Source organism: Clinocottus analis, unplaced genomic scaffold (genome assembly GCF_023055335.1).
Source record: "Clinocottus analis isolate CAN_PGR_092001 unplaced genomic scaffold, fCliAna1.0.p SCAF_16, whole genome shotgun sequence".
NCBI lineage: Eukaryota > Metazoa > Chordata > Actinopteri > Perciformes > Cottidae > Clinocottus > Clinocottus analis.
The window spans coordinates 6,752,603-6,772,127 of NW_027175887.1; the positions used below are offsets into that span (position 1 = coordinate 6,752,603).

The 19,525-nt window shown below is 44.3% G+C and overlaps 1 protein-coding gene across 3 annotated transcripts; it reads left to right on the plus strand.

Annotated features, from left to right (window-relative positions):
- The first annotated feature begins 246 nt into the window (after positions 1–246).
- On the plus strand, positions 247–19,525 carry mpp3a (MAGUK p55 scaffold protein 3a). 3 transcript variants are annotated; one of them, XM_068578418.1, is made up of 20 exons: positions 247–423; positions 6,476–6,541; positions 6,650–6,768; positions 7,379–7,456; positions 7,818–7,898; positions 8,082–8,219; positions 8,352–8,433; positions 9,622–9,707; positions 10,687–10,761; positions 10,951–11,147; positions 12,006–12,070; positions 12,973–12,993; positions 13,941–13,982; positions 15,338–15,403; positions 16,047–16,202; positions 16,376–16,456; positions 16,546–16,639; positions 17,056–17,164; positions 17,409–17,537; positions 17,916–19,525. In XM_068578418.1, exons 2-20 carry the CDS (start codon positions 6,505–6,507, stop codon positions 18,093–18,095), a joined length of 1,836 nt encoding a protein of 611 aa, XP_068434519.1. In that variant the 5' UTR covers positions 247–423; positions 6,476–6,504; the 3' UTR covers positions 18,096–19,525. The 3 variants fall into 3 exon arrangements, with proteins under 3 accessions (XP_068434519.1, XP_068434520.1, XP_068434521.1); XM_068578419.1 differs by lacking the exon at positions 15,338–15,403; XM_068578420.1 differs by lacking the exons at positions 13,941–13,982; positions 15,338–15,403.

Consider the following 19,525-nt stretch of genomic DNA (forward strand, 5'->3'; position numbering starts at 1 on the left):
GAAAGCTATGCTTTACGTTTCCAATACATGTAATGCACAATCTGGTACAGCAGCGTCTTATAGGCAGCAAAAATACTAAAGCTCAGCTCTTCTACAGCATCCTAAATCCACTGACGTGGCCAGAGAGCATCAGTGATGTACAGGGAGGAGGGTGGTTAGGGGAGGGGCTGGGAGGCTGAAAGAGAGGGAAAGAGGCGGACACTCAGCGGCAGCAGGTTTGTGAGAGCAGCACAACAGAGGAGGAGGAGGAAGAAGGAAGGAGGAGGAGGAGGAGGATTCAGAGCGAGAGAAACAGTGTGGCTGCAGTCAGGAGGGACACAAGCACAGAGAGAGAGAGAGAGAGAGAGAGAGAGAGAGAGAGAGAGAGAGAGAGAGAGAGAGAGAGAGAGAGAGAGAGAGGAGGAGATACAGAGAGACGAGAAGGTAAGAAGACCACATTTGCCTCTGTAATACCTTTGTTTCCAGTTGAACACAAGGTGTCTGATGCACTGCTGTTCAGTGTGCCTTTTCCTTTTCTCCCTCCGCCTGCCAGCTCGCGGCGTGCTGTATGTGGGGAGATGAGAGTGCTGTAGCACTGCGGAGAGATGGAGGAGACAGAAAGAGAGAAGGGAGGGAGGGAGGGCCGGCATTATGCTCTACACAGACAGCAGGAAGTATGAATAGAAAGAAACCGAGCAGGTGAAACAAAGGGAAATGCACATCTGCCTGGGCTTTGCTGTGGAGCAGTGAGTGGGTGGGTGCTTGGGTATCAGGGAGAGGGGTGCAGCATCGGAGTGACAGGGCAGGAGTGTGTCAGCTGTCAACATCTGTAGGTTTACCTCCATGTTGGAGATGATAGAAGTTTTTGCTAGACCACACCCATTGAGATTGTATGATGGTTTTGTTGTTGTATTATGGTGTGTGTGTGTGTGTGTGTGTGTGTGTGTGTGTGTGTGTGTGTGTGTGTGTGTGTGCGTGCGTGCGTGCGTGCGTGTGTGAGAAAGGCATGTTGGATGCTGGCCAAACATGCTTAGTGTTTCCTCCCATTATTGTTAGGGCAGTGGATTAGCAGCGTGTGAGCGGTGTTCAATCTCAAGGTAGCGAGGAGTCCCGCCAAGATGCTACATCATGGACTGACCGGGACGTTGTCATCCTGAACTGTGTGTGTGTGTGTGTGTGTGTGTGTGTGTGTGTGTGTGTGTGTAAATATACTGTCCACCAGCGGGTGCTACTGTGCCTGTGTTGTGTCAATACATGCATGAGAGAAATACTTGAGTGGTTGCAGTGCTAAATACTCCTGCTTCTGGCATCAGTCCTCGCCATTTAGCGACTGATACAGAAATAATGTCCTCCACCATATTGTAAAAAACACGTCGCTCAGACAGGAGCAGTGTCGACCCTCGTCATCTGGCAGAGTAAAATAGTCTCTGAAAGGCAGCCTGCTTGGAACAGCTTGACCAAGCATTCGTTGTTTTAGCATCTCGATGCCAAGGCATTTTCACAGCCTTGTCGATGATGATTTTTCAGAGAGAGCTATTATGATTGAGAGGGTGTTGCTCGTGATCCCTATACCCTCACAGGTGTCACAATAATCACAGCAGATGGCTCATTGTGTGTTGAAACATCTTTTGGATGTACCGAGAGGGCTGAGGCATATTCCAGCAGCTCGTAAACAATGGAGACTGTCCTCCCAAGAAGCATGACCGCATCAGGTGGGTCACTGGGACCTGGAGTGGCTGTAGTGGTTATAATGGGAGAAGTCAGGTGATGCTATTATAGAGAGAAATCAAAAGATTTGACTTGAACACACGAGTCTGCTGTTTCTTTCTTGTTTCAAACAGACCACGTTTAAAAAATCCTGCTTTATTTATTGTTAGCACAGTCGCTAAATAGTAGTTCAATACACTATGGTTCATCCAAAAACACCAGGGGCAGACTTTATCGTGAGAAAAGAAATGTCTGGTGATCCTCTACAAAACTAACCCTGACAAGCTATTGAGTTAATGTGTAGATTTAAAAAATAGTGAATTGTGTTACTATTCTAACTTATCGTATCCCACGATGACTTACAAAAGGCGTCCAGAGCACAAAATTAGTAAATTGAACTGTATACTACTTACTTCTACTGAAAGCTTTGTACTCATACATTCACCAGACAGAGAGACTTGTTACACAGCAGATTCATATTTTTTTTCCACGAAATATATCAATATTAATAATATAAAATTACTGACTATCAATTTATCTCTTTAGCGTTATTGAAAGATCCACCTTGACCAGACGTGTCGTTCATCTTGATACATTGTGCTAACACGGCCTCTCTTCCACTGTAAATACTTTAAAGACTTTCAGATTCTTGAACGTGATGATTTGCTATTTCCTCAGTTTTTATATCAATCTTAATTGAATATCTTTGAAGTTTTCGTTTCCACAATTCTATTGACATTATTTGGCTATTGGATTCATATTTGTATGCACTTTAATGATGAGAAGAATCATCAATTATAGAGCCAACGCCATTCTTTGAGGAAAGAGGGAAACCCACACATTTGCTCATTGTCGGTATAAAGCAGTGGCGGCTCTGTCGTATCTTCAGAAGCTCCTCCGGCTCCGGTCTTACTGGATGAGGCATCAAAGAGACTTTGGGGGACCTGAAGAAACTCTTGGCAGTCTTTTTATCGCTGTGTGGGCCGACTGATGCCCTGCCGAACCTGCTGACGTCACCCCAGCTGCAGGGCTTGTGACTGAGAAGCAAGCTGGTATGACAAAGACAAATTGGGGTGGGGTTAAGTAGTTGTCTCTTGGTTGTGTGTTCATGTTCGTTAAATATTGCAATTCCAAACTACTTATCTTTGTATAAATGAGACAAATATGTACAAATATACAAATGTACAAATATCTTCTTGAACACAATCTAATGTCAATGATGCAGTGGCAGAGGTACGAGCCGCTGGTCTTTCTGCATTTGAGCTCAATGTGTCTAGTTGACGGTTATATGACGGAGGCTGTTATCTGATCAGCTGACTTCTTCTGACCTCACCAGGGCTCCATCATGTTTGTGTGATCTGCAGCTAAGCTCTTAACTAGATTTGAACTGAAAATGACATTTTTTTTTGCTGCGATGCAATGCGAAAAAAACAAAACATGTCTGAATCTATTTCTGGATCAGTGACGTTTTGATGTTTTGATGTTTGTAGTTAGGTTGTTTTTTTTTGCAGCGATGTGAGATAGCGGCAATGTGGTGCTCTCTGAAGGCCTGCGTGAGCCGGGAGCATCTGTTCATCGTTTTAAAGAGGCAGTCAGAGAGAGAGAGCTGTTGCTAGTCGAGCTTACAGAGACCAATGAGATGTTTTCAATAAAATCAAAGTGGTCAAGTTAATACTCCGTATTTTTCCGGATTATGCATTATTAACTACATTTAAAATCTATAAACATACTAAACCATGCACGGACACAACAGCATTCATAATCGCAACATTTTAGACCAAAATGAAAGGGTACAGATTCAACAATGCACTCCTGTAATATTATCTAACTCATAGTGGACAGTTTAAAGTCACCGTAGCAAAGTCAGTAGTATTGTCTGTTTTCTTCCTTGTCAAAACTTGGCGACTACATAACCCATAATGCAACTCTTCCAGCGACTGTTTGGTCTGAAATTTTGACGCGTTATGCTAGTAGCGGTACAGTAGCTGAGATGAGGTGCAAGCTGCAGAGATGCAGAACTTCCATCTCCAGAATTGTTTAATTATTCAACCAATATTTATCAGCCACAAAAGTCCTTAGACTTCATACTTGCCACTACCTCAATCCATCCCCTTATTCCACTCTTGCTCCCACAATGCCTCTCTCTTATGACCTCAACATGTTGATGATGGTGATGATATCATCATCTCACAACTCTTGACTCACTCAACTGCTGCAGAGCGAGGTGTCATGAACCACAAGCTTCTGATTGTTTTGTTCGTTGGTGGAAATATCAAAAAGAGCTGATGATGCAAAAAATGGTGAGATTAGAAAGCCACATCAAAGCGAGTCTCTCTAGTCATGCTACAAGCCATGCTTTTGGAAAGTGGTGGTTGAACTTAAGAGTGATGTCCTCTTAAGTCACCACAGGGTCATGGTCTTGTCAGATTCAGGCATCAAGATGTCTTAACCCTTTCGATATAATTTAACTATGGATTTGGCCAATCGGCTTGTAGCTCCGTCACCGCGAGCTAAACACTCCTCAACGAAGTCATGAGAATGAGCTCCCCATTCACATCAGGACAGCAGAAAGTCTCTACATCTTCTGTCGCAAACTAAAACAAATCTTTTTTCGATTACACCTTGAATAAGAAAGGTAGCACCTCAGTAGCACTTTAGTAGCACTGAAATGTCTCTTACTGATAGCACTTTGTATTTACCAGTGAACCTGTTTTGATAATCATGTTTTCTTCCTCCTCTGAGTTTAAAATAGGGAGGTTATATGGGGAAAATCCCAGCTGACACACTTAAGAATACAGCAGCGGTCTCTTCTGTGTTCCCACTGAATCTCCTGAAGGAACAAAGAGTAGATGAAGTGCAGCCTCCCTTTTCATCGTTTCCTCATCCTTCTATCTGGCTCTGTCATATCCTCTCTGTTCATTATTCATGAGCTCATTGCTGTCTCAGTCCGCCTCCAGTGCGATTAATCATATTCGGAGTACGTACCATCCAAGTACAAGGCTACAATTGAGAAAATGCTTCAGGGGGAGGGAGAAAATTGCAATCTTGCAATATAGAAACATAAAAATAAAATTGTAGCGTGCTGTATTTCTATGAACACGCTCATAGAAATACATAAGCACAGCCGGATGCCTTGAAGTTGCAATATCCTGCCTTCCTCCCACTCATCTTGGAAGATCCCCCCCCCCACCCCACTCCCGGCCTTCAGTCACTTATCTTGATGGACTGTTTGGGATACTTAGTCTTCCTCTTCTAAACTTGTTTGTTTGATTTGTCTGCATTTCTGATCGCAGACCTGCTATTCCTCTTCTGTCCTCTTCCTGCCACTGCAGAGTCTGCGTAACACCTGACCCAATCATCTGCTTCACAGAAGCCCCACAATGAACTGGATAGTCTGCTGTCGGTTGTTTCCAGTCGTGTTCCTGTCCTAGCCATCTGCTTGCTTTATGGCCTTTTGGTCTTGTATTTAAACATCCTTAATGTTGCTTACCGTCAGGTGCTTTCACCCCTCTGATATACACCTGTTACTCCATCTACAGATTTCTCAAAATTATTATTGCTATAAGCTCGACAGTCTCTGTGCGAGGTGACACACCAAGACAAGATGCATCATCTTGGCAGGCATCCATAAGGTGGCGGACACAGTAATATGAATATCAATGCGCCGAATACATCTCTCATCAAGCTTATGTTTGTTTTGCACATACAAAGCAGACAAGCACACGACTGTCAGACAGGTTAAGCTTCTTTTCTAAACAGTCTGAATACAATTGCTGTCACTATCTCAGCAGAGTAAACACACCAATGCTGTATGACAGATGACATAGATGTCATATCAAATCTAAAACGAGCCCATTTTGACTTATTTATTAATTCTTTGTGTCTCGACACAACCAAAAGAAGCCTCACGTGGTGGAAACTCTCACGGACAACTTTCCTCCTCATTTATGTAAACTCATCCTGATTGTTGTTGATGTTCAACACAACTCATGTGAACATGCTCACGCTCTTTATTGCAGCTTTGTTGAGTTGTTTTGGTTTTACTGCATTTTCTGGCTGTTTTGTTATCGGATCATAGTGTGATTTGATGGAGTCTGTGGTTTATGTTATTGACTTGTGTTTCCCGTGGCAGGAAGTATGGAGAGTATTGAGTGGAGTGACAGGGATATTGATCGGTAGGGGCTGCAATAATCCAGCAGTCTGTGCGGTTCTTCAGCCGACTGTAGCGGCGTAGATCTGTCAGCTTATGAATATAAATATATAAAGAAAGTTATTGCGCAGTATGTACTGGAAAAACATGCAATTTAGTCCTTTATGGATAGCTGAAATCATTTTCCTAGTATGCAACGGTATTATATGCTGTTTGATGATCCCATTCTCCTGCTCTGCAACACACCAACTCAAACACACCTGGTGAGACTCAGTGTGATTGATAGTACCAGCAGGGGCTGTTTTTCTTACTTGTACTGCTCTATATTGCCAGCGGACACATACATACACACCTGCATGTCCAAAGATGAGGTAACTGCACTGGAAAATGGAATAAATGCTGCTCGGATTTACAGCATGAAGCCCACAAGGAGATGATATATGGCTATAATTACCCCACATGGGTCTCTGGATGCCTTTACATCTGTTGTACCCGCTCACACAAGCACATAAACACCAATACCTTTATGTTATTTTGCTATTTGAGAGAACATCCTCTCAGAAACTGAAAGTATCTGTCTGTAATGAAACTGAAAGTATCTGTCTGTAATGTTAGTTATACTTATCTTTCTCCTCCCAGGTTTCCCCCCCTCCTCACCTCACTGACCCATGAAAGAAGCCATGCCGGTCCTCACAGCCGGAGCGGGTGAGATGAGTTGGCACAGATGCTCAACACATAGCGTCCCATACTGCTGTGCTCCATCTGCTCTTGTTAATACGCATGCTGGTTTTTCCTTCCTCCTCTCTTCTGTAGGGTTACACGAGACGTTGGCCCTGCTGACCTCTCAGCTACGGCCCGATGCCAATCACAAAGAGGACATGGTCTTCCTCAAAGATGTCTTCAGTGAGCGCAGTTTGGGATATCTCATGAAGGTGAGGACGTCGTCACATTCTATCTGTGTGCTCATGTCCTCTTTGGACATGTTCTTTCTATTCAGTTGGCAGTACATCTTTAATGATAATAAAATGATTTCAGTGATATTTCCCAAGGGGCAGTTTAGTTCTTGATGCAAATCTCAACATTTTTGAAAGGATTTTTAGAATTTCTCATAAACTACAGTCTTTATTTGAACGAATTAAAAAAGGGGACATGAATAATAAAACAGGATTGAGCAGTTTTGATGGAGACGAGCACTCTTTGTTTCTACAGACCAACAATATAGTTATGTATAAACATGGTATAATTCCAGATGTGCTCTGAAGCAGTATTTTTAAAAGCTGGTCCCTTCTTCGTTTGTCTCTTGCATGCACATGAAAACGCACATTCACACATATTTCGCCTATGGATTTACACCATTCCACTGATCTGCAGATGGCATGAGGGCACCAAGGCACGTAGCAGTGCTCCAGGGACGTAGACGATGCACGAGTAACACGGACTCTAAGCCTAACATTTGGTCGTTTACAAGAAAACTCCAGAAGGCCACAGTAACCTTCAGCGTGTCCTCATTCTCTCTTCTCTAATAAACTGTTTGTGTTACAGATTCATGAGAAGCTGAGACAGTATGAGAGACAGAGTCCAGCACCCGTCCTTCACAGTGCCTCTTCTCTGGCAGAAGATGTAAGTTCATCACACACACACACACACACACACACACCCTGAATTCCTTTTCCACTTGGGCACGGCAGTCAATAAGAATGAGTTAGCTCCGACAGAGAAGCAATGCAGGTATCAAAAGTGAATTTTAATGTTCTCAAAGTGCTGAATCATCCCGATGCTTTTCTAATGAAGCTCCACATCCTGCTGCTCACCGGTTATCAGCGGGGAAACTGCTGACCTGAGCTGCTCGCTACTTATCTTCTCCTGTGTGCATGTCTGCTGTGTATCCGTCTGCATTCATGCCACAGTAAAATGCAGCATGCATTACCGGTGTACACGTTCATGATCAGGTGTGGGCTCATACGTGTTTTGTGACTGGCAGGTGGTAGAGGAGCTGCAGAGTGGACCAATGAGCACCGAGGAGAAAGAGCTGCTGCACCTGCTGACGTCGCCACACCTCAAGGTGAACCCCCTTACACAATACACAATAGTTTAATCACGAGGAGAGGAAGCACTGGTGCCTATTCATTTGGTTAGTTTTCCTGTCAGACATTTGATTTGCTTCGAAATTCTTCTCTGAAGCTGGTAGACCGTCAGCTCAACCTCAGCACTGAATGTTCAGCACATCTGTTTTCTGTGACATCAGGCCGTCCTCTCGGTGCACGACATCGTGGCACAGAAGAACTTTGACCCCGTGCTGCCGCCGCTGCCGGATGACTTTGAGGATGAGCTGGAGGAAGAGTCGGTAAAGATCGTCAGGCTGGTGAAGAACAAGGAGCCGCTGGTGGGTTGTGAAGGATGCGAGTGGAGAACATAAGAGCCGGAAGGAGAACTGGATGAGAGAGGAAGAGATTATGGGAATGATACCTCGTGTTCTTTTCTCTTAATTACTCTGTATTATCTGTTTGTACTCCAGGGAGCCACCATCAGGCGGGATGAAGCCACTGGGGTGGTGATCGTGGCTCGAATCATGAGAGGAGGTGCAGCTGACCGAAGCGGTAAATTGTGCTTCTTCTTCTTCTTTTCTTACTTTGGGCTTTCTACAAGCCGTGTCAGGCTACTAAACTACAAGTACCTGCAGTCCCCAACCTTGTGGTAGTACACAGATGTGCGTAGTGAAATTAAAGTAACAATCTGAGCAGGAAAAATTGGATTGAACTCCTCCCGTTCTGAGCTGTTGCCATCCATTTTTGTAAAAAATAAAGTTGTGAGTCAAATTCTTGTCTTTTCTGAATAGTTATAAAATAGGAAAGACTCAAGTATGACATGAGAAAAAGGTTGCTGCGTGGAAGACAGCCAGTACTTTGCAGTAATGTGGCACAGCCCTCAGGAAACTGAGCTGCAGGATGCCTCAGGAGGCTCCTGTTTTTTTCTGCAGTTTGATGGCATTTGTCTTCTTGCAGCCAGTGAAGATTGGTGACACTGTTTCACACAAACAATATGCAAATATGCATTTATATAGGGAACAACAAATCAAAGTGGATACTGTGATGAGTGAGATCAAAGCCACAGGGATAGAGATGCAGCAGCAGCAGGAGGAGGAGGAGGAGAGAAAGGAGAGGGATGCTGTGGTTGATGGTGAAACCTAAAGCTCTCCACGAGTCTCCAGAGAATCAATCACACAATAGATACTTGACAAAGATCCTTTCATGGGCGTTAGCATGGAACTATCAGCCACATGCAGGTGTGTGTGTGTGTGTGTGTGTGTGTGTGTGTGTGTGTGTGTGTGTGTGTGTGTGTGTGTGTGTGTGTGTGTGTGTGTGCGTCGACATTGGAAACATGCATGCTGGGAAAGTAAGCCAATCAGTGTTTGCATCTGTTAATCATGAAGCTCAGGCTCTGTTGTCTTGTTGCATCAAGTGAAGGAAAAAGTTATTGCTGGAAAGAGATTTCAGAACTATCCCCGAGTCTCTTTGTGAACGCATACTTTACATGAGTATGATTGCTCAATAGTGTGTCTGCTACGTGTGCTTCTCTGTCCTGAGGGGAGAGTATTGATCGGGCTGCTCTCTGCCTTTTATTTCATTGTTGTGGCTGCAGCAACATAGATCACAGCTGATGATAGCCGCGGCTCGTATCCGTGGATCTGACAACAATACTGATGTTAAGATGTGAATCAAATACCCAGAATCCCCAGTGGAGACTCTTTGATTGTCATTGTTGTTGTTGCCCAATCGTCCTCACAGGTTTGGTCCATGTAGGCGATGAACTCAGGGAGGTCAATGGAGTCTCTGTGATCCAAAAGAGGCCGGATGAGATCAGTCAGCTGCTGGTAAGACTCACAGTTCTGCTGCAGATTTAGAGGAATACAGGTGAAGATCTACAACATGGAAATATATTTTCAGCTTTTGTAGTAAATCATTTTTTTATGATATGATGAAACATTTTTTCCAATGGGTGCTAACATTTGAACTTTTAAGCAACTCAAAGGAAATCACTATTGTTTATTATCTGCCTGTAGAGACATCCGTGTGTGCTTCTTTCTGTCTGTCCACGGATTATCTCGTATGCTGCTGCCGTATATCTTTGTGCTCATTCATGATTGAAAGAAAAACTTTTTAATTAACTGTCAAATCCACATTGTTGCTTTTCATTGGAGTTTTCTGCCATCACCATTAATGCCGACAGAGAGTCTAAACCTCCAATGTATTTGCCACAGTCAGAAGATCTGTGAGGCGCGAAGACAAAGTGTTTTCCTAAATTCTTAATTTCAAACAGTATGGAGAAACATGCCACTACTTTTATATGCCAACTCACCACCAGAGATAAGCAATAATCTCATAAGTCAGGGATCATAATGAGGTATCCAAACCTAAATAAATGTTCAAAGTCAATGGGATATTCAGAAAATAACTTTTTGCACACCAATTCTATACTTTTTGCGATGATCTATTATTTTTAACTGAACTCAAATAAATTATTTTTTTTTTCTTTAAGAGAAGAGAGAGAAAATGCTCTGGCCATGTTTCTTTTATTACATACAGGGTTCCCAGACAGAAACAGTGCTAAATGCAGTGGTTTGTAAACTGCAAACTCTTTAGGATCGAAAGTCTTTCGGGATCACGATCGAGGTGATTCATCAGCTACAATGGTCTGTCCATCCTTTATTTATTTATAAACAGGGTGCACTGATAGTAGTGAAATTGACCTCAGAGAGCCTTTTAAAAGAAGAAAGGCGAGTGTTTGTCTTTAGTTTGAGGCGGCAGTCACAGTCCTCCCTCCCCTTCTTCCTCTATCCATTTGTGATGTAGTCCCAGTCCCAAGGCTCCATCACTCTCAAGATAATCCCTGCCATTAAAGAAGAGGATCGACTGAAGGACAGCAAGGTGAGATGAAGCGTGCGTGACTGAGCGTGCTCAGAAGAAACGGTCTGGAGATAGTGTTATTCTTATTTTTTTTATTTTTTGTTGTGGCATTCCAGATTAAATATCCCTTAAATCACATAACATACTGATTCAAATGTATTTATTTCTATCTCAGGTTGATAGCTTTGTCCATGTTTACTTACAATCCAGGTGTACATGAGAGCCTTGTTTGAGTACGTCCCGTTGGAAGACAAGGCGACGCCTTGCCAAGAGGCGGGACTTCCCTTCAAGCGGGGAGACATCCTGCAGGTCGTGACCCAAGACGACCACACGTGGTGGCAGGCCAAGCGCGTGGGAGACAGCAACCTGCGGGCAGGACTCATCCCATCCAAGCTGTTCCAGGAGAGGTAAGAGCACCCGTGGGTCACATCATGTCTCTGCCGAAACCTGCGGTGTAAAGTCATGAGTGGCAGCACTGCACTGTTCACCCATATTTATTATCTCCAGCTATTTGTAATCTGTCAAATCCACATTTGTGTGTTCTACTTTAAAGGGTCAACTATGATTAGATGGAGCATCAAAGCAGTGTGGAAAAACATAAATTGAAACACAGCCTTGAATAGGCGCACGCTGATACTGTTAGTGTCATAATCCGTCAGCGGGATGATCTCAGCTGGCAGTTAGAGCCCTGCCAAACACTGCAGCGTCTGTTGGATTAATAACCACGGTTTAAACACAGAGAAAGATGCATGGCAGAGGAGCATCTGAGCTCTGGAAAGCCTACATGCTCTCTTTTGTAGGTTAAATAAATATGACTGCTGCACTGTGGGTTACAACACTGATGAATGAAAACAGGAGACACAGAGATCTCAAAGAGATGAAAGAAAGACAAATAAATGACCACAAATAGATAGAGACGACAACACAACGCACACATATCCAAGAGGCCACGAGGAGATGTCTATAGATAGTGAAAGAGACCTCAAACCACCACAATGAGGCCACATTATTTATAATTGTTTTGTGTCTCTCTCAGTTTTGGTTTCTTCTTCCTTTCTCTGAGGAATGGCGGCCTAGTTTGTTGTCTCATAATCTCACATGTCTCATCTTCAAGGGGTTTATGTCTCTCTCTGTCATGTTTAAGTCTCCTGTTCCACCGCTCTGACATTCCCTCCTCACCTTTTGTTGACTGTGTATCTCTGACCTGATGATTCTCCTCCTGCCTCCATCCTCTCTGGCTCTTTGTTTGCTGCACATTTCTCCAGGCGACTGGCCTACAGGATGAAAATGGGCACTCTTCCGAATCCAAAATCCCCTAAAAAGCCCATCTGTAAGTTTCTGCTTCCCAGGATTTCACTGCATCTTCAGCATTATTTCACAACCACAGTTTACCACCTGAAGCATCTCTCACTACCAACTCCTCTTTCACTACTAATGTACTCGGTCACTGTCATCAGAGGACAATACTATCCCCGCTGGATAAATGCAGCAATGTTTTTATTGACATTTATTGACCTTTTGTGCTGATAATTGGCGTTTTCAGAGGCATTAGTATTCATTGTCTGTCCTCTCCATGCCCGCTACGCAGAACTGTTTTTAAAAGGGATGAAAGAGAGAGGCATGGAGGGGCACAGAGACGGAGGGAGGGATCACAGATATGAATTAATCTCTTTCATGTTTGGTCCATCTGGCCAGCGAGCAGTTTAAGTAGAACCAGACAGCGTTACAAGCTGCACCCACTGAGGAACAAAGCCTCAACAATACAGCACACTTCTCACTTCCTCACTCCACGCGGTAGCCGCGGCGTGTAAACGGCCAGGTGAGTGGGTAATGTGAGTGGTGGCTCTTCGTGGCCTGTAAGCTGCGGGCGATCCGATTAGGCCTGAGCCACTGGGAGACAACAAGAGCTTAGCGGGATGGCAGCTCGCCCCGTTACAGCGCGCCACGCACCAGCAAGCCTGCGGGGACTCTTCTGTCTCGGCCTCCCTCCACGCTCCTCCAGCCCTCTGATTAATTCCCCTAAATCCCAGCAGGGGCCCTCTTTGTCTGTGACGTCATTGAAGAGAGCGATAAATCTCTTCAAATGTCAACTCCTCATTTCATGAAATTTCCAAATACCATTCTGTTATCTGCCATCCACACCGACGTTACCTTTAGCTTCACCTCTTGAGCTTCACCTCCTCTAATGTTTTTCGCTCTCCTCCGTTTTCTCCTCGTTGCAAACTAAATCAGATGACCAAGGATGTGATAAAGGTGGGTACGTGTGCAGAAACAAACGTGATTCATAGAGAACGCATCCTCACACCGAGCAAATGTTCATAGAGGCCTCAAAGCCTCAATGTGTGTGTGTGTGTGTTTGTGTGGATTTCTGCTGCTTCCAGCTTAATTCCTGCCCTCCTGCTGTTAGAATAGAGATTCTTTGTCGAGCTTGTGTGTGTGTTTGCACCAGGTGATGTGCAGCAGTACAGCGTCCCTGGAGACTCGCCCAACCATGCAGAGCTTGTTAAAGACAACAATAGCTGCTCCTCTTTTCTTTTGCGTCATCCTCTGGCTCTATTTTCTTTTGTTCTGTTTTCCCTCTTCATCCTTCAGTCTGCTGCAGTTTCAGCTGCAGTTTTCAATGTTGTTTTCTCCATTTTTTTTTTGTACTTTTCCCCCATGTCTGTGGTTCGTCAAATCTAATGTATTAGCATACGATGAAAGAACATAATTTCAACGCAGATGAGTGAATGTAAACCTTTTTCTTTTGCTTTGGGTTTGCGCATTTGCTGTCTTTTTGTGAGACAGTTTGTACACCAGCTGTGAATCTTTAGGGAGGCGAGGCGTGTGTGCGTGTGCGTGTGCGTGTGCGTGTGTGTGTGTGTGGGTCACAGAGACTCTGCTCACAGCTGGCTCCTTTCCAGAGGAAGGAGAGCGATCTCTCTCCTCTCCTCTCCTCTCATAATGTCAAATCTCTTTACCAAGCCTTTGTTAGTGGCTGTTACCTCCAACAACGTTTCTTCGATATCTCTTGGCTGCTCGTCCGCTCTCGCCTCCCGCTGTCTGCCTGCCTGCTGCCTGTCTGCCCCGCCTGCCCTCTTCAGCGCCCCTTGGCCCCGCCCTCCTCCCTCTCTAACTCTTCTAGCTCCCCTTACTCCTTAACTCTTCCAGGTCTCTTACCCTGTGCTTACCCCCTCTCTTCCCTGCTTGCCTCCCTACAGAGGACTGTGACTGTGAGGGCTATTTCAATGGACAGTACATAGGTGAGAGCGTGTACATCTTTCTCCACCTCCTTCTCCCTGACTGCTCTTTGCCTGCTGCAGCCTGGCCGTGCGCTGGTTCCCTGGATGCTTCGGGGCTTGGGGGTCAAACCGCCTGCTTGTGTGGGGTTGACTGGTCTGGGGCCGGGGGGTTGAGGGATAACAGGAAGGGGCGAAGGTTTCCATGGCCGATGGGTCCAGAGACGGATGCCAGAGGAGGAAGATGAGGGGAAGACGTATGAAGATGTAGAGAGAAAAAAAAACATTACAAGTGTTTGTTTCAAACGTGAAAGGGTAATAATGACGAAACAAACGTGTAGGAAGTATGGATTCACACTTCTGAAGGCGCCAGGAACTGATCTCCCTCTTCAGGGACTCCACTGCATCCAGGAGTTAAGAGTTAACGGTGTCAGATATCACAGGATACATGAAAAACGAACTTAGAATGTATGACATTAAAAGCAAAGCAATGGTCGATTTGAAGTACCGAATTCTTGCTGTTTTATACATTTGAAAGTTTTGAAGAATTGTGTTTTGGTGATACTTATATGGTAAAGTGTTCAATTGGTACACTTCATTTTACACTACAAAAAATTACAAATATTTGCGAGCACATGTGCAGCAAACAAAGTGCACATAATATGAATATGAATATATGAAAATGCCCTTGTGTTGAAATAGAGCTGTTCTTTCAAGATATTTCCTAATTTAGTACCATTATTCCAGGGGACTTTATTGTAAATGATCAGTAAAAGATTGAACTTATTGCTTGGTGTCCTGATTCCCTCTTGCTGTAACATGATTTAAATAATATCAGAGGAGCGGGAATATCCCTTTATTCTCAACCCCTCCCACTGGCCTCCCCTCCCTCACCCTTCTTCAGCTCATCCTGACCCCCCCCCCCCCTTTACTCCCCCACATCCTGTGAGCTGCTGGAATGATGATGAGCACAAGGAGCGATCTAAAACACAGCGGAAAAACAAAACAAAAACGGATCAGCGCCTTCTCCCTGTAACACAAAATACATTACTAAAACAGTATTTGTGCTTTTCCATCATGCACTCTGCTTGGAGCTTAAAGCCCTCCCCTCCATCTCTCCGCCCGCCCCCCCTCCACCTTGCAGTGTTTGGATCCTCGTAAACCTCCCTCCCTCCTGCCCTGCATCTAACTAACTGCCCCTGCTGCTGTGCCGTGGCCAGTGCACTGCTTCCCCCCTCTCCCCCCCCCCCCCCCCCCCCCCCCCACGAGGGCCCTGCTGCGTTGGACGCATTGCACACTCAACCAGGCACGTTTGCTGCTCGTTCACCCTGTGTGGAGGTGTGAGGCTGGGTTGTGTGATGCTCTAACGCCAGTTATAGTCTCTCCTAAGTGTAAAGCAGTGGCGCCCTCCTGTGGCCAGGTGTTTTCCTGGGAATTTTACTCAGGTACAGTGCCCGGCTCATTCCCTCGGGTACACACCACTGACGGGGGATACAGACAGTCCTGGCCATGGGAGACCCTGATTTGCTGTCACTCTCTGCTGATGTGGTGTTTCTCAGGGCCAGGCTGTCCTGTGTGTCCTTCCTCAGCACTGTTGCCTCTTTCAGAGCAGCATGCCATGTTTGGACCATATTGTTGGAAAACAATGTCTATTTTGGATCTTTGAGATTTGTTAAACATGTAGTTAAGTTTGCTTAGAACATTCGGCTTCACCTGATGTCTTTTTTTCTGTCAGCTGCATGTGTTCCTATTTTTAGTTGAAGCATGACGTCTAATTGGCTCAAAGTGCAGCTAATATCGCACACTATCAAGTATTTACACTTCAGATAAGGGTGAGCTATTTTCAACCCTGTGCGCTATTTACAAAGGTGTTTAATGCATGGTTATCAATGGTTGCTTTTGACTTGAAACATTTGCTCACTGCACCTACCTAATGACAGTTTTTAAGTGAAGAACACTTGTCTCCGCACCATTTAAGTGAAATAGTGCACTTAATATTGTGTTCATAACTGTATGGCTCATGTCACCTCACAAAACACCTTTTTCCTTTCTGCTCCTTCTCCCCTCGCATCCCTGGCCTCGCTGTAGCCGGACTACGGAGGAGTTTCCGGCTGAGTCGCAAGGACAGGCAAGGATCCTCCGGAGAGGGTTCTGATCTCGGGGACTCCGACTACCTGACTTATGAAGAGGTGACCCGCTACCAGCAGAGGTCCAACGAAAGGCCCCGGCTGGTCGTGCTGATCGGTGAGACTGAGCCGCTGAAAGGCATTCATGTTCTCTGTGATGACAGTGACACCTTGTGGTTCAAAGCAGGTGTCACACGCTTCTGCTGACCCATTTCCTGGAGCTTTTTCAACACGACGATGCATGCCAAGTTAATTATTTTCCTCTCCTTTAAATGCCCGATCCTTCGAAAGGATCTCTTGGAGCACGAATCAATGAACTCAAACAGCGGGTGATTGCTGAGAACACACATCGTTTTGCAGTGGCCGTACCACGTGAGTCACAAGTCAGACACACCGTACCTATCAGTGAACCAACGTTACGCGATACATACAAGTACATCCCTCATTTGTTGTTGTCACAGATACTACTAGGCCCAAGAAGCCTCAGGAGAAGGAGGGTGTGGAGTACCACTTTGTGACCAAACAGCAGTTTGATGCAGATGCTCTAAACAACAAGTATGCCATGCTTACTTTCACACACACACACACACACACACACACACACACACACATGCTCACACGCACACACATGCACACACACGCCTACACAGACTCGATATAATTACATAATTTTTCTTTCCTTTTTTCTTTTCTTTTCTTGTCTATCTTATGCACTTTTCATTTTATGGTTGTAATTTTGTAAAATGTGAATATATTATCTAGGTGCAGTCTTCATATAAGCCCAGTTGGCTTTTTGTCTCTTCCTGCACTGTGATATTCATTTATCTCCGGTGTGATTTTTATTGTTCAAATTGTGCAAATAAAATAAATAAATGAATAAAAAACAACAACAAGTGTGCTCACACTGATACTGTGCTGCTGTCGACACGATTTCTTCCCCGATAACTTGAAAGTGTTGTTGTTCCCTGCAGGTTCATAGAGCACGGGGAATACAAGGAGAACCAGTATGGCACAAGCATAGAGGCTATCCGCTCTGTGCAGGCCAAGAACAAGATGTGTGTCGTGGATGTGCAGCCTGAGGTAGGCGTCACGACACGACCGCTGAGCACATCTCGTTTACTGACGATGATCCAAACGTATCACACATTCATACCGTGTTGCGTAAGACAGATCCTGCAGGCGGCAGCGGCTTGCAGTGTGGATGAGGGCCGCCAGTCACATCACATCTGCTCACTGTGTGGAGTGTCTCGACGTATCCTCTCCGATCACGTCTGATTCGTGACCTGTGTTTGCTGTGTTGTGTGTAAACCCTCCATCACTCCAGGCCCTGAAGAGGCTGCGGACAGCAGAGTTCAAGCCCTATGTAATATTCGTCAAACCTCGCATTCCTGAGAGCCGTCGCCGTCGCAGTGCTGCAACTTCGCCAGGAGGGGCAGATCACGGCCGCGTGACAGTGAGTCCTACGTCTTCATAGCAATGACAAGAGTAGTCGCAGGTCAATAGCGTCGATGGAGCACACATCTCTTTTGCAGATCCTAAATATTTCAGAATAAGCATAGTTGGTGAAGTATATATATATATATATATATATATATATATATATATATATATATATATATATATATATATATATATATATGAGAACATTTTGCTAATAATATTTACTTTAGTAAGATAAGTATTCTTTAACAGTGTATTCTTATAATTTTTACTTGAGTAAAGGATCCTAATTCTTCTTCCACCACTGAATTGCTTTTGCAAAAGGAACTGGTGTTGTGCCTGTGCGTGTGTCGCTTTCTGTAACTTAAATCCTTTTGCTTTTCGACGACAGGACGAAGACCTCCAAGAGATGCGTCAGTCTGCGGCTCAGATCGATCAGCAGTACGGACACCTGGTGGACCGGGTCCTGATCAAGGAGGACTCAGCCAGTGCCTGTGCAGAACTTCGAAGTATCTTGGAAAGGCTGGAGCGAGAGTCCTTCTGGGTACCTCTCAACTGGGTGCGGACCTAGACTTCCCCGTCTTGCATCTTCCAGTAAACTTCACCTCCAACCCCCCAAATCCTGCACCGGTCCAATCCCCCCCCCCCCCCCCCACACACCCTTCCTGGTATGCAATGAACTTGAGACACCAATGGAGAGGATGGTATCGGAGGAATACATCGTTGTCTGGAGTGTTGGAATCCAGAAAGCAGTCTTACTTTAAGTCCTTTTTTTTCACTTATTTATTGACTTCAAAAACAAGGGGCGGATGCGAGTTTGGAGTTAAAGTGTATTGTTTCTCACACTATCGCTCTTTCTCGCTGCATCGCTCATGAGAGTGGCCGGTTCTGGAGGATTGCTGTCAGTCAGCTTTATTGTGACTCTTGTTGGAGTACCTTTACTACCATTTTCTTCTTTTAGGTTGACAGTTTTATTCAACTCAAATCCAATCTCTGAATGCTTCCTGTTAATTCGTACCTCTCATGCATCCTGTACAAATGTAGAACCAATCATACATTCATCTGAACAGGAGAAATTGACATATAAAGTTAAGTGAATGCCATTTAAAACTATGTTCTTTTTGCTAAATCCAATTTCCAAATATGGACACAAACTAAACGATATCCAAATGGAATGTGAGAATTGTATTTTCTACAAAACTATTTGTTTTTATGAAACGCATGGAAACTCATAATTTAATCTCAGATGTAAATATTGTAAATGTTTAACTCCTCATGTGCCAACGAAAGATCTCGTAGCACTTCAATGCAACCTGTTTACCTTTTATCCCTGAGAACCCACATCTGTTTGTATGTAGAAAAATGTCGTGCACAAAGTGTGTGTGGATGGATGTCACAGTGTGTGTTCAAATACAACAACCTGAGATGCTCCTTCACACACAGGAATTGGTTTGGTACAGTTTCTTTGCACATGTCTGTATTTTTATTAGAGAAGAAGAGGCGGGTACTAGATGCTTTCTTTGATAATCAGAGTTTTGATTTGTTTTCAGAAACGGTGTGGAGGTGGGAGACATAAGATATTCACGTTAGAATTGAAACAAAATTTGAGAAAATAAGTCAACTATTAGCTAATATTTTGTGATTGAGTAAAATCTTTATTTATTTATCAAGCAAAAAGTCAAACATTCCCTGGTTACCGCTTTTCAATTGCAAATATTTCTACTCGTGTGTTGGTAAGCTGAATGTCTCGTAGTCTTCTCACACACAGAGGAGAAATGATTACACAGACCAGTATTTGCTTTTGAGCATCATATCAAGAAAGACTTTAACAAATGAAATCTCTTCTACACTGACATTTTGTTGTGTGTGGTTAAAATGCTTCCAAATCACTTTTAAACATGCGTTTTAAATCTGGATCTCTTCTCGTTCTGTATGAACCCAGAATGTTGCGTTTGTCATGTGACCTGTACAAAGTGCCATAATAAAAGCTAGCGAGTCAAA